The 12,825-nt window shown below is 40.1% G+C and overlaps 2 protein-coding genes across 6 annotated transcripts in view; one reads left to right on the top strand and one right to left on the bottom strand.

Annotated features, from left to right (window-relative positions):
- Positions 1 to 161: 161 nt before the first annotated feature.
- On the bottom strand, positions 162 to 11,538 carry GTPBP6 (GTP binding protein 6). Its single transcript, XM_031596165.2, has 10 exons — positions 11,124 to 11,538; positions 8,340 to 8,477; positions 7,832 to 7,902; positions 6,083 to 6,213; positions 5,137 to 5,207; positions 4,533 to 4,691; positions 2,558 to 2,766; positions 1,634 to 1,782; positions 1,166 to 1,318; positions 162 to 731 (listed from the first exon to the last, which is right to left on the bottom strand). Exons 1-10 carry the CDS (start codon positions 11,521 to 11,523, stop codon positions 590 to 592), a joined length of 1,623 nt encoding a protein of 540 aa, XP_031452025.2. The 5' UTR covers positions 11,524 to 11,538; the 3' UTR covers positions 162 to 589.
- The window catches only part of LOC116230793 (cohesin subunit SA-2-like), a 58,383-nt gene continuing 57,060 nt past the window's right edge, over positions 11,503 to 12,825 (top strand). For 3 of the 5 annotated variants that reach the window (XM_090126364.1, XM_090126356.1, XM_031596160.2), the window contains exons 1-2: positions 11,507 to 11,904; positions 12,059 to 12,193. In XM_090126364.1, coding sequence (XP_089982490.1) covers positions 12,150 to 12,193 — 44 coding nt within the window. In that variant the 5' untranslated portion in view covers positions 11,507 to 11,904; positions 12,059 to 12,149. Of the gene's footprint in view, positions 11,905 to 12,058; positions 12,194 to 12,825 lie in introns of all 5 variants that reach the window. The other 2 variants (XM_090126371.1, XM_031596161.2) reach the window with 2 other exon arrangements.

Below are 12,825 nucleotides of genomic sequence, written 5' to 3'. Positions count from 1 at the left end.
CCTTTCTGTAATACTGATGTTTTTTCTTTAAGAATTGACACAGTAGTAGGTATTGTAGATGGAGATATTCACAGCTCACTTTTCACTTTATTATTTGCTTAAATATACACATCAGTTTGTTTCTGCTTCACTGCAGTAGTAAATGGCAGTTATTTTAAATAAATATTCAAGCAGAATACATGGAAATATCCGTATTATTTATATACAGCCAACAATGTTTTCTTCAGTAACTTTTATTTTTTGATAACCAAGGGACACCTTGTCTGTAACAAATATTTTATTCTGAAAAATTGAATTAAAAAAGTCTTTATATGATGTAGTATTTTCCTGAAGGTTAACTTAGATGCCATCCTGTGATTCCACATTTGAGGTTCAGAGTCAATGACTATTCCAACATAAAAATTACTGCTATTACTTGCTGCCAGAATGAAGCTCAAACTGTTGTTTTCAAATGAAAGTTTTCTGAATCACTGTCCATTTCTACAATGTGTCAAAAACATCAACTGGTTAAGAAACTCTCCAGTATCCAGGCCACTAGCTTAATTCCAGTCTTCTTAATGAGATCGGTTTCTTTTTTGAGAGAAGGATTTCATGGTACAAAAAACCTACTGTTAGGAAAGAGGTTTCTGTATCTGCCAAAAGCAGAGTTGCTGATTATCACCTTCACCCTGGCTGTGCCATCATCAGGCATGACATCTACTTCCTGAACCGTTGATTCTTTATAGAGCCAACTGTAAAAATGAGAGTGTATTAGCATCTTAAAGGTATCCTGTAGTGCATAAAATGTGATCTTTATTTTTGGTCTACATGTTCCAATCCAAGTAATTCAATGCCATAAAAGATGAAGTTCCTCACTTAACTTTTCATTTGCTACTTGCTGTTTGGAAATAAAATATAGCGTTTACATAAATGTTTCAAATCTCTGGTTTGGATTTTTTCCCCCAGAAATCTGGCTCCAGGACCGGTGGAATGGTCTTTCAAAAAGTTATCTTATTGTACAAACACAGTATCTACTGTGGCTATTTTCAATAAGCTATTAGACTTTGACAGTTATCACAGCAGTTCTTAAAGAAAATTAAAATCAGTGTGGTATGTTTTGGCAAATTTAAGACTTGCAAGACTACGAGTTTCATGTTTGTCCTTCTTAAAACTCAAAATTGTTTACCTTAGCTGGGGTCCCTGTAAGTTGACTGTAATTGTCAGAATCTTCTTTCCCGTTGCTTTCAGAATTTTTTTCTCTATTTCTTCTTTCAGCTCTTCTAAACCATGCCCATGTAGAGCAGAAATGGCTAAAGCATTTTCTTCAGTGGGTTCATAGCTGAAAAGTAATAATTATCCACAAGTTTGTAAGTAAAGATTAGATTGTGAAAATATTTCAAGCACAGACAATTTAGCTGTGTTATGTCATACATTCCTACAGAGACTGCTTCTTGTATAATTACACAAATGATTTCTTTTGAAATTTAAGGATAATAAATTAAGTTTTAAGACTATGGCTTCATCTGTAAAGATTGAAAAACTTGTATATGTAAAGATGGAAAAACATGTATTCAGAAGTGTGGAAGCTCTTCTAGAATTGAGGAGCGCCCAGAACATAAGAAATGTTTAAGTACATGTGACATCTCTTGCTTACCTTTCTATCAAATCCACTTTGTTATGAACTTCTACCATTGATTCCAGTAAATGGCTTGGAAGATTAAGATTCTTTAGAACTGATAAAACGCTTGCTTTCTGGAGGATGGTTTCAGGATGAGTAATATCCCTCACATGAACTATCAGATCCTAGCAAGCATCAATATACAAAAGTTACTTAATGGAACATTCCAGTTACTGGGTTGTAGACATTTCATACTATTTTTGCATTTGTTTTATACGAGCTACATTTCTATCCACTAGAAAATATTCTGTCAGGTTAACACTATAAAATGAACTATCAGAATGGTATTAAATCAATACCTTCCTTATCCATAGCTCTTGAGATACTGTTACTGGTGATTCACTTAGGAAGCTTTATACAAAAGTTACCAGTTTCAAGAACATATATGATTAGAGATGTCACAAATTTAAGGCAAACCACAATAAAAACCAAGAAAACTCAATATTTGCATTCAAAATATTTCAGCATCTTTGCTCAAGATACTGTCTCAAAATTTAGGAAACAATAATGAAACATAAATTTATTGCTTTTCACCTAACATGTGAAAAAACAAATGTGATAGCTGCAGTTAGCTTTTGAAATTCCTGTTATTACACAGTCCAATCCCCAGAAGTATTCGGCTGGGCATCCAACTACCACTGAATTTCTTTATATTTGAGGACACAAGCTTTGTTTATATCTCTGTCCCTGGAGAATAGAATAGTTCAGTTGGAAGAGACATAAAAATAAAACCTAGTCCAATGGCCTGACCACTTCAGGGCTTGCCAAAAGTAAAAGCATGTTATTAAGGGCATCAGATACAAAGAACAGCATGCCAGTTAAGTTTCCCCTTTCTGATGGGGCAAAGATTATCTAAAAGAAAACTGATTTAATTTTTAATATTTTTAGTCAACTACTTACTGAGTAAGCAACCTCTTCTAATGTAGCTGAAAAGGACTCAACCAGATTATGTGGAAGATCAGACAGAAACCCAATAGTGTCAACATATATAACTGCCATACGTGAGGGCAGATAGCCAGCGTGAGCAGTAATATCAAGAGTAGCAAACAGCTGATTTCGGGGTTGAATTCCTGCTTCCCCAGTCAATGCTTTGATCAATGTAGTTTTCCCTAATTAAAATAAAACCAAAACAAAAAGAGAAAATTTTAGTGACTTCAAGTAAAATTTTAATTTGCAAGATTCAGGTGAGTTTTATGATATAACATATACTTTTGTATCTAGATCGCTAGTTTAAGTCAAGTCTAGCCTATGACTTGTTATCTATGTTATGTCATGAAATCCAAGATAATCTTAACTTTTTAAACTTGGAACTGGGTTTAAGGCCACATCTGAGAGTTATGCTGTGAAATCATGAGATGATCACAGACTGAACTGATCTGCACTGATCTACCTACGTCTCACGTCTAAGACTACCTAAAGAATGATGCCAGTGACAACACTTCAAAACTCCTCTGCACTTCTCTTTTGAAGTTAAATAAAACAATTTAATATTTTCTTGTTAAATCCAACAATCACCAGAAATACTAATAATATATGGTTTATTAGTTTTATGCTTTTATTAGGTGTTCTGTCATGAACAGAAGACTAGAACTGTATTTAACTATTCATGAATATTCCACAGAATTTACTGTCATTATCTACAATATATATGGAGCACCTTAGCTTAAGGTACTTCCATTATGTGTGCAAAGTTCTACCATAGATGTTTTGTTTAATCTTCATTTATAAAAGTAGCTTTAAAGTATCAGTGTAACAGATCATAAAATTAGTGCAAGGTAAGTTTCTTTTTAATAAAGATGTTGAATAATAAAATGAAGTAGTTTTAAAATAATGTAAACTGAAAAAGTGTAGTCCAGTGTCAATTTATGCCTTGTGTTTGAGTTGTAAGCTATTAGAAAAAACAAACAAACAAAAAAAACTAACAAAAAAACCACCTACAAAAAAAGCTTTGGCTTTACTTAGATTATCTTAAAAGCATTCCTTTAAATACTATACATTAATCAATGAAAAGCTACAGCGTCTCTTAAATTTCTCAGATTAGCTACCCAACTCTTCTGAATTCACCTAGTGACCTGTACTGTTCTCTATCATAAGACATAACAGAGTTATAGAATCAGAATCACTGAGGTTGGAAAAGACCTCCAAGACCATCCAGTCCAACTGGTCACCTACCACCAATATTTCCCCACTAAGCCGTATCCCTCAGTACAATATCTAAACATTTCTTGAACACCTTCTTGGACAGTGATTCCATCACCTCCCTGGGTAGCCCGTTCCAGCACCTGACCACACTTTTGGAGAAGAAGCTTTTCCTCTCATCCGACTTGAATCTCCCCTGGCTCAACTTAAGGCCATTCCTTCTATCTCCTCTTAGTTAATAGGAGAAGAGGCCAACTCCCACCTCACCACAATCTCCCTTCATGTAGTATAGAGCGCAGTAAGGTCTCCCCTGAGCCTCCTCTTCTTCAGACTGAACAATCCCAGCTCCCTCAGCTGCTCCTCATAAGGCCTGTGCTCCAGACCTCTCACAGCTTTGTTGCCCTTCTCTGAACATGCTCCAGGGCCTCGATGTCTTTCTTGCAGTGAGGAGCCCAATAACAGGACGCTAGCAATAGTCTTCAACACTAAATGTAAAATCCTTTTCACACAATAGGAATTAGGAATTTCTCTAGAACATGTCTGCAGAAACATCTTACTGTAACAAACATTATTTGCTTTCCTAATTATAACCTAATTGACATGCACTCATTACACAATCTAAAACTTACTTAAAATACAAAGCCTATTTATACTAAAATCAGATGCTGGCTAGACATTCTTATTAGAAATTAGACAAGGTTAGCGCTTTTTGTGCTACAATTTTGCTTTTACTTACCACAATTAGTATAGCCCATTACTGAGATAATTGGAAACTCGCGTTTTCTGCGCTGAGTTCGGAGCAAAGATCTTTTTCTTCTTAGTTTCTCCAAGGCATTCCTAATTTTAAGTTCTTTTTCTCTCAAGAGACGATTCTGTGTCTCCATGAAAGTTTCACCTGAAAAATACGTGAGTAATTGGCAGAACAGCCTAAAACAGAACATTAAATAACATTTGGATATCTGGAAATTGAGTGAGTTACCACTGGAGGATATGACATTATAAATAAGCAACTAAAACTATGTACTCTTGCCAAACATAGAATCATAGTGATAAATATTTATTAAAACATACACTAAACACTTTAGAATAACCATGTATGCTTATGATGTGCTCCTGTGGTAACAAATACTCTGCCCATGGCCACTTATTGAGCATTAAAACTTTATTATGGTCACAACTAAAGTTACTTTCCCACAAATCTTTTGTACATTCACTTAATTAAGATGCAGAACACAAACTGCCTTTCCTCCCAGCCTCCCCCAGTAAAATAAGATATAATTAAATATGTTAATTATGGAGAAAAAAGAATCCTCTAATTCATGAAAATATTTACACTTTACCTGAGCCCATGATGTATCTTGATCCACCTCTCTGCTGATCTAGATGAGACACCTCCGATTTTAGATTTGACCTGGCAGTGCAGTAATAATTAATTACAAGCGGACTACTTTAATCAAGCTATCTTAAAATGCCTAGTAAATATGTAGCACTATTGACATTCTAACAGTACAGATGAAAACACTAGAAGAAAGAGGTGTAAATAAAGACTGCTCCTGGGGAAAAACTGCCTGTTGAAAAAATCCATTATTTTCTGGTTTGAAAAACGATGCATCTCAGTAAATTATACTGGTTGTTCTGAAATTTCAGAAAGCCAAAGATGACTGATACATCCATGCAACTCACACCAGCTTCCATGCACAGATGTTTCTAATTCAGATCAAAATCAATGCCTTTAATATTTCTTGTTTGTAGCTTTCCTTATTATACCTATTTATATTATATAGGAAATATATCTATCCTAATTCCTGTAGAATCTTGCAATCCATTTTCCGCATTAGAAAGAACTAGGAACTTTCAAGTAGAAATATATTTTGTAACATTATTTACTCAACACACTGGTTTTGTCTTTCAGTACTGTACAAGTTTAAGGCAATTACATTAAAGCAAATATTTCAATGTTCATAGAATCATAGAATGGCCTGGGTTGAAAAGGACCACAATGATCATCCAGTTCCAACCCCCCTGCTATGTGCAGGGTCACCAACCAGCAGACCAGGCTGCCCAGAGCCACATCCAGCCTGGCCTTGAATGCCTCCAAGGATGGGGCATCCACAGCCTCCTTGGGCAACCTGTTCCAATTTGTATGCTCCAGGCAATGATTGAGAATAGGATGCAACAGCCAAAACAGCATCATTTTTCTTTCAGTACAGTACTATACTGTTAGTGTAATAAAATTGTCACCAAAATACGGAAATATCTGTATGCATTTTGGACAACTTGAGGTACCTGAGGAGTGGAATTTCAGCCAATGCAATCTGGAGTTTTGCTTCCTTAGTTCGGGCATTACAACGAAAAATATGAAGCACAACTGTGTATCTGTCAAAGACTTTCACGCCCCAGGCATCTTCCAGTTCTTTCTTTAGCCATGTAAAACAAAACAATCTAGATGTTTTCTGCCCAATAACAGAATATCAGTAAATCACTTAATACACAGGATTATGGTTAGCTGGACTCAGAGGATTCTCTTTAAATGGATGGATAATGATTATGAGCACCCCAAATCAAAATTTTGATAGGGCAGAAAGAAAGATGAGTTTAGAAGGTAGAACTTTATATGTAGGCCCACTGAATTCAACAAGAATCCTTTTATCGCCTTGAATAGATTCTGAAAAGCTCTTATGGATATCTCACAACATTAAATAATGAAAAATCTCAGTGGTTAAGCCCTTACAAAAAATAATTACTAAAAGCTCATATGGCAAAAGATATAGATAATAAAGAAAAAGCAGAACAGTTACTGACATTAAAATAAACATATATATATATATATATAGGCAGGGAGGAAGCCAGTACAATTACTGCATGACCAGCCTTCCCTGAAGTACTAAATCCCTCACCACAAACTGCCCAAATTCAGAAAAATAGACTCAAAGTACTTAAAGAATGCAGCAGTTTCCCATCACCATCTCTAAAATCCAGAATGATCTATAAGTGTTTGATCCAGAATGACCCGAGTGTTTGATCCTCATACACTTTCTTGAACCAATACCCTGTCAAATTGCACTTAAATCTAGATTTGAGAACAGATTTTTAGTAACTCTAATACTAAAAAGACTCACACTCGAAATTATGGAATAAAAAGTAGAAGATGGTAACATTTATGAAACATTTTCAATTTCCATTTCATCAGTAAATTGAAGTGCTCAAGATAACTGTCTCTTAAAGGTATCTATCTGCACTCATTTTACAATCCAGGGCACGTATTCAAAATTATCTGCAAAGGATTCATGTTTGCTTAGTGTTTGTACTATTTTACACCCTGCAAGACACTGTGCATGCAAAAAAAGCTAGTAAGTATTTATTTTACTTTGCCTAAGTATTTCAAAGAACATTAGAGTTCATCTGCCAGTTATTTTACTACCATAGTGTTATAAAAAAAAGTAAAAAAAAGATGAACAGCTAAGCATGCTTCTCCCCCAAGCAATCTATCCACTTACAATGCATTTTCTTTTTAAGAATCATCAGGAATTAAAGTTCAAATATATAAAGAATTGAAATACAGGCTCGCTTTGAATTTATAGCTCACATTCAATTTATAGCTCACATACAATACAGCAACCATAGCACTACAGAAAAGAGATACAACATCCACAGAGGTACAGAAATTAGTGCATGCATCTAATCCAAAACCTTGACATTTCTTCACAACCAGAGCAGTGCTATCACCCCCATTTTGTATAAAAGACTTAAGTAACTTTTCCAACGTTTTACATGGAGCTTGTGGCAGAAGTGAGAGCAGAGTCTAAATGGCCATTATGCTGCAGGAAAATTTCATACATGATAGCTGCACGAAATACCCTTAAATCAACTGGAGAAATATAACAGGAATTAAGCTTGCTTATCACAAAATTCAGTCCAGCTAGCTTCATTTATCATCATTTGCAAGTTCAGAGCCAGAATTGACCCTACTGATATCACCAACATCTTCCAAATAACATGGTTCAAAGAATATGATTTGATATTATATTTAATTACCTTTGTTACTGAAGATATTCTTTCCACATTCAAGAAGACAGCTGTCACGTGGGGCAATTTTTTAATCTTTTCTAGAAGATGGATAGCCAGTACAAAAATGCAGAGTTAAATGTCAATTCTCTTTTTGAAATATACAGAATATAAAACCACTTTGCACTGAGCACAGAGCTCATAAAACACCAAATGACATCATACTCTTTGACCACAGAACAGTCGTACTTGCACTGATTTCACACTATGTCAAAAACAGCTGCCCTTCTCACTTACGCCAATCACTTTAACATAGAGATTAAGTTGCCAGACATATTTTCAAATAAGTATGAGTCAATTCTATTTGGTGTTGCTTTTGTTACCTTTTAAAAACACCACTTTAGTTTGTTAGCAAAGCTACTGGATGGATTACAAAAATCCTCTACTCTTCCTCAATGTTTATACCTGTCTTCAAATAGTTCAGCTGCAGAAGGTTTCCTCTGACAAAGATGCAGTGCTGAAAAATCTCAGTTCTTACCTGTCAAAGCCTCAAAGTTTCCTTTGCCGAAAATGAACTTCTTGTCAGGATTTTTGGTAGGAATAATTATTTTATCTAAAATTGTCCAGTTCTGAAGGGTATCTACAAGAGCAACGGCTTCAGCAATCTGTAATTCAGCTTTAGAAACACACACACAGAAAAAGGAAAAAAAAAGATTGAAACCTATCAGTTGCTTAAATTTCCAGTAACAACAAGATATGGACAAACAGGGAAAGATTGTAGTCAACACCTAAATTCTATTCATCTATTTATTTCAAATAGCAGCATAAGGAGCTGTTTAAACTCATAGTTTGATGTAATTTTACTACACAAAAGCATCTTGCTACCACTGTAAATTATTTTTATGATTGTTGATTTTGAAGAATTTTGGATTTTATTATCAAGAAAGCCTTTTGCCTAAACAGTGTGCTTTAGTCTAAGATGAGTAACTGGGTTTAAAATAAATTTACTTCAGATGAGCACAAAAGTATGTGATTAATTCCTTGCTGTTTTGTAGCAATATGTGAAGAATTATTAATATTGCATACTTTGCTGTCTTAGTTTCAGCTTGGATGGAATTGTCTTCTTCAGAGGGTCTGGTATGAGCAGTTGTGTTCCTACTATGGTCCCACAAATCTACACGTGACAGTCAAACTTAATTCCTTCCTCCGTACTATGCTTTATCTCCTCAAATTTATTAGGTAAAGACCTATCCCTGATGCAGTAAATGCAACTTTTTCTAGGAGAAAAACACAAGAAAAGCATAAAATAAAACTCTGAACCAAGCACTTCACTGTGTCTTAGTTTCAGCTGGGGTGGAATTATTTTCTTCAGGGTATCTGGTATGATGCTATGATTTTGATTCTAGAAGAAAAACAATGTTGATAACACACTGATGTTCGTAGGTGCTGCTAAGCAGTGTTGTATACAGCAAAGGCCACTGTCAGCAAAGGGCCTGAGGGGCTGGGAGGGAAAAGAACTAGGACAGCTGACTTGAACTGGCCAAAGGAATATTCTATACCATATGATATCATGTGGAAGGAGTTTTGAAGGGGGGGAGAAGTTCATCTCTCTCTTTTCTGCTTTTTGGTGGGCTTGTTGGGCATTGGCCAGGGGGTGGTGAACAACTGCTTGTGCATCACTTGTTATATACGTTTGTATGTACATACATTTATGGATATACATATATATATACATACATGATCATAACTGCTATCCTTTTTTCTATCTTAGTAAATAGTTTTATCTCAACCCATGAATTCTAATTTTGTTTTTTTCCAGATTCTCTTCCCCATCCCACTAAGAAGGGGGGGAATGAGTGAGGGGCAGAGTGGTGCTCAGCCACCTGCAGGGTTAAACTACAATTGCTGGTGTGTTAGCAACAACGTTTCCTCCTAGAACTGCAACATAGCATCATACCAGACACTCTGATGGTAACAACTAAGATACCTGCTGCTAACTCCAGTGGTACTTGTTCATATAAGGATCTACGCTGGTTTCTGATGTGCTAAGGACGCAGATTTCAATCTTGTTCATTTTAAATATCCACAGTGCAAAGCCCTGTACGAAATAACATGGGCTACAAGGGTCTATCCAGAGCAGTAGATTCAGCTGTTATTCTTCTGTACAATTGGACCAAAAGGTGCCTTTGTACTCCAGAAGTACCACTCCAAAAGTAATGCTTTCTATTTAATGATGTTGGCCCGTGACATCAGAAGCAGATGTTGATGGTATGGCAGTTGAAGCTGGACCTTCACACCAGTGTTCCATTACATGCTATTGCTGTGTGACAGATGGCAGCAGAGGGACAGCCTGACACAATGGTGTCTAACGTGGAAGTGCAGATGAAACAAATGTGTCACTGAATTCCTCCATGCAGAAAAAAATGGCACCCACTGACAGTCATCAGTGCTTGCTGAGCATTTATGGAGAGCAAACAGTGGACGTGAGCACATTGATGCAGCAGGTGGTGCATTTCAGCAGTGGCATGAGAGATGTGAAAGATAAGCCATGTTCCAGATGGCCATGCACATCTGTCTCCTCCACTGGTGCAGATTTTTTTGCTTGCAGCACGCAGGCTCTTGTTCAATACAGGCAAAAATGGTTAGCTAATGGTGATGGCTGTGCTGAAAACTAGTGTTTTGTGGCTGAGAAATCGCTCTATCAAATAATTTGCTCTTTGTATCTGTGTTTCCATGGAAATAAATAGGAGGCTCTACTTTTCGAGTGACATATAGGTGTTTTTTTTTTTTTTTTTTTTTTTTCCTCCAGTTCTAAAGTGGAAACAGTTATGTAAATCCTGTAAAAGTTACAAATTTTATTCTGTAAAAGGATAGTTTGTTGTAATCTGTTGCACTGATGAAGCTGAATAGAATTTAGGCTCCTCCACAAGGCCGTGACAAGAGGTTTACTGGTGAATGTGCCACAGAATCGTATAACTGCTTCAGTTGGAAGGGACCCTTTAAGCCCACCTAGTCCAAATCCCTAGCAACGAACAGGGACACCTACAGCTACATCAGTTTGCTCAGAGCCCCGTCCAGCCTGACTTTGGGCGCCTCCAGGGACGGGCACCCAGCACATGTCCGTGCGACTCGTGTTCCTAAGCGCACAAAACCACTCCTTCACAACCCCACACACAACTTGCCCAGGGCCGTCCGTTCCCTGCTTTCCCCCGCTGACAGAGCGCAGCCCCAACGGCTCCAAGCCCTTCCCGCCTGCCCCAGCCCCGCGGGAGCACCGGGGGCTGCAGGTGCCGCCTTCCGCCCGCCCGCCGCTCCCACCCACCCGTGGTGAGCAGCGGCTTCTTCGGGCCCCACCTCACCGCCGGCTGCACCACAGCCACGCGGTGCGCGCCGAGCTGCGGCCCGAGCGGCGAGGGGCCGAGCAGCTCCTCCAGCTCTGCGTCATCTTCTTCGTCGTCTTCGTCTTCCTCCTCTTCGTCGCCGTCATTATAATTATCATCATCGTCACCCCTGCCAGCGCCCGCCCCTCCCTTCCATCGCCCCCTGCCGCCCGCCCGCCCGTCCGGCGGCCGCTGAGGAGCACACAGGCGGAGGGCGGCGGCGGCGGCAGCGCCGAGCGAGCGGCTGTACGGCGGTTTCAGGGGGCAGCGGGCCGCGCCCGGCGCCCGACGGCAGCGCAGCAGCAGCAGCAGCGCCGCCCGCGAGAGGCGGCCGGGCCCCATGGCGCGATCGCGACGAGAGGGCGGGCCGTAACGGAGGCCGCGCGGCAGCGGCGCTCCGCGAGTCTGCGCGGCCCGCCCCGCGTGACCGCCATCCCCGCCGCTGATTGGCTGAGGGGCGGCCGTGATTGATGCCGGGCGGTGGGGCTGGGGCCCGGGCGGCTGCGGCTGAGGAGAGGGAGGCGGTGTGGGCGCGCGCTCGGCCGTTAGGGCGACGTCCCCTCACAGCGGGCGGGTGAGCGAGCACGGCTTCCTCCTGCTCCTCCTCGTTCTCTTCCCGCTGCCGTCGGTTGGGCCGCGCCCGTCGCCTCGGCCGGCTCCGTGTAGGCGCCCAGGCCCGGCGGGCCGGTGCCGTTACCTCCACAAGAAGCGGCCTGCGTGAGGGTACGGGAGCTCCTGCGGGGATCCTGCCGGCTGCGGGGCTCCCGACCCCGGATCTTCCCCTTTGAATTCATTTCTCCCCCGGAGCTGCGTTGGCGCTTGGAGGAGTTAATGAATTAACGTGTAATTAACCTTTCTCGTTTTCTTCTCTCGACAGTTTGCCGCCGCTCTGCCCGCAAGAGACACGTTAACTTGTGAGCGCGGCCAGGTCAGCTCGCTGCCTGTGCCGCTGAAAGAATGTAGTGGAAATGATAGCCGAGCCCAACGCAGCCTGTAACCTCCCCAGCCACAAGTAAGGCCCGACACAGTTTTTTTTTTTTTTTTTTTTTTTCTCTGTAATTGAGGGTGCTGCCTCTTGGGTTTTGTGTTGTGGGGGTGCCAGGGTTAAAAGGGGTATTTTGTGATGTGCTGGGGCTTGTTACCAATGTCTGTGTTTTATTACCTTCGGTGTACTGTTTAGCATCCTCTAAACGTGGTGTTTTATGCTGGTCTTGGTCTTGTTTCTGTGCCTTGTTCATTGGAGTGCAAATAAACCTAGCCTGAATTAGATATTAGGAGGAAACTTTTCACTCAGAGGCGCTGGCACAGCTGCCCAGAGAAGCTGTGGTGCCCCATCCCTGGAGGCACTCAAGGCCAGGTTGGATGGGGCCCTGGGCAGCCTGAGCTGGTGGGGGGCAGCTCAGTCCATGGCTGGATGGGCTGTGAGGTTCCTTCCAACTCAACCGTTCTGTGATTCTGGGAGTAAAGATGGGCAGATTTATAGTCTTGGCGTATATGTTCACTGCAGTAATGTTTAGAGTGCTGAAATGGAAGAGTGCTAAGTTAATCTGTGGTCTGCCTATTGGCACTGTGTATTCCTTTCCATCATAGGGCATAGAGAGAAGATGTACTTGTCCATAGCTGCTTTCACAGGGATATGTCAAG

This window comes from Phasianus colchicus, chromosome 1, assembly GCF_987193195.1.
Source record: "Phasianus colchicus chromosome 1, bPhaCol1.hap1.1, whole genome shotgun sequence".
Lineage (NCBI taxonomy): Eukaryota > Metazoa > Chordata > Aves > Galliformes > Phasianidae > Phasianus > Phasianus colchicus.
This window is presented reverse-complemented; position numbering and strand designations above follow the sequence as displayed.

What these genes read in the sequence shown, in the direction of transcription:
- GTPBP6 (XM_031596165.2), bottom strand. Translation starts at nt 11,523, where the DNA reads ATGGGGCCCGGCCGCCTCTCGCGGGCGGCGCTGCTGCTGCTGCTGCGC. An exon ending in GAATATCTTCAGTAACAAAG is followed by an intron (nt 6,214 to 7,831) that starts GTAATTAAATAT and finishes ACATGGCTAAAG; the next exon opens with AAAGAACTGGAAGATGCCTG. An exon ending in GCTGAAATTCCACTCCTCAG is followed by an intron (nt 5,208 to 6,082) that starts GTACCTCAAGTT and finishes CTGCACTGCCAG; the next exon opens with GTCAAATCTAAAATCGGAGG.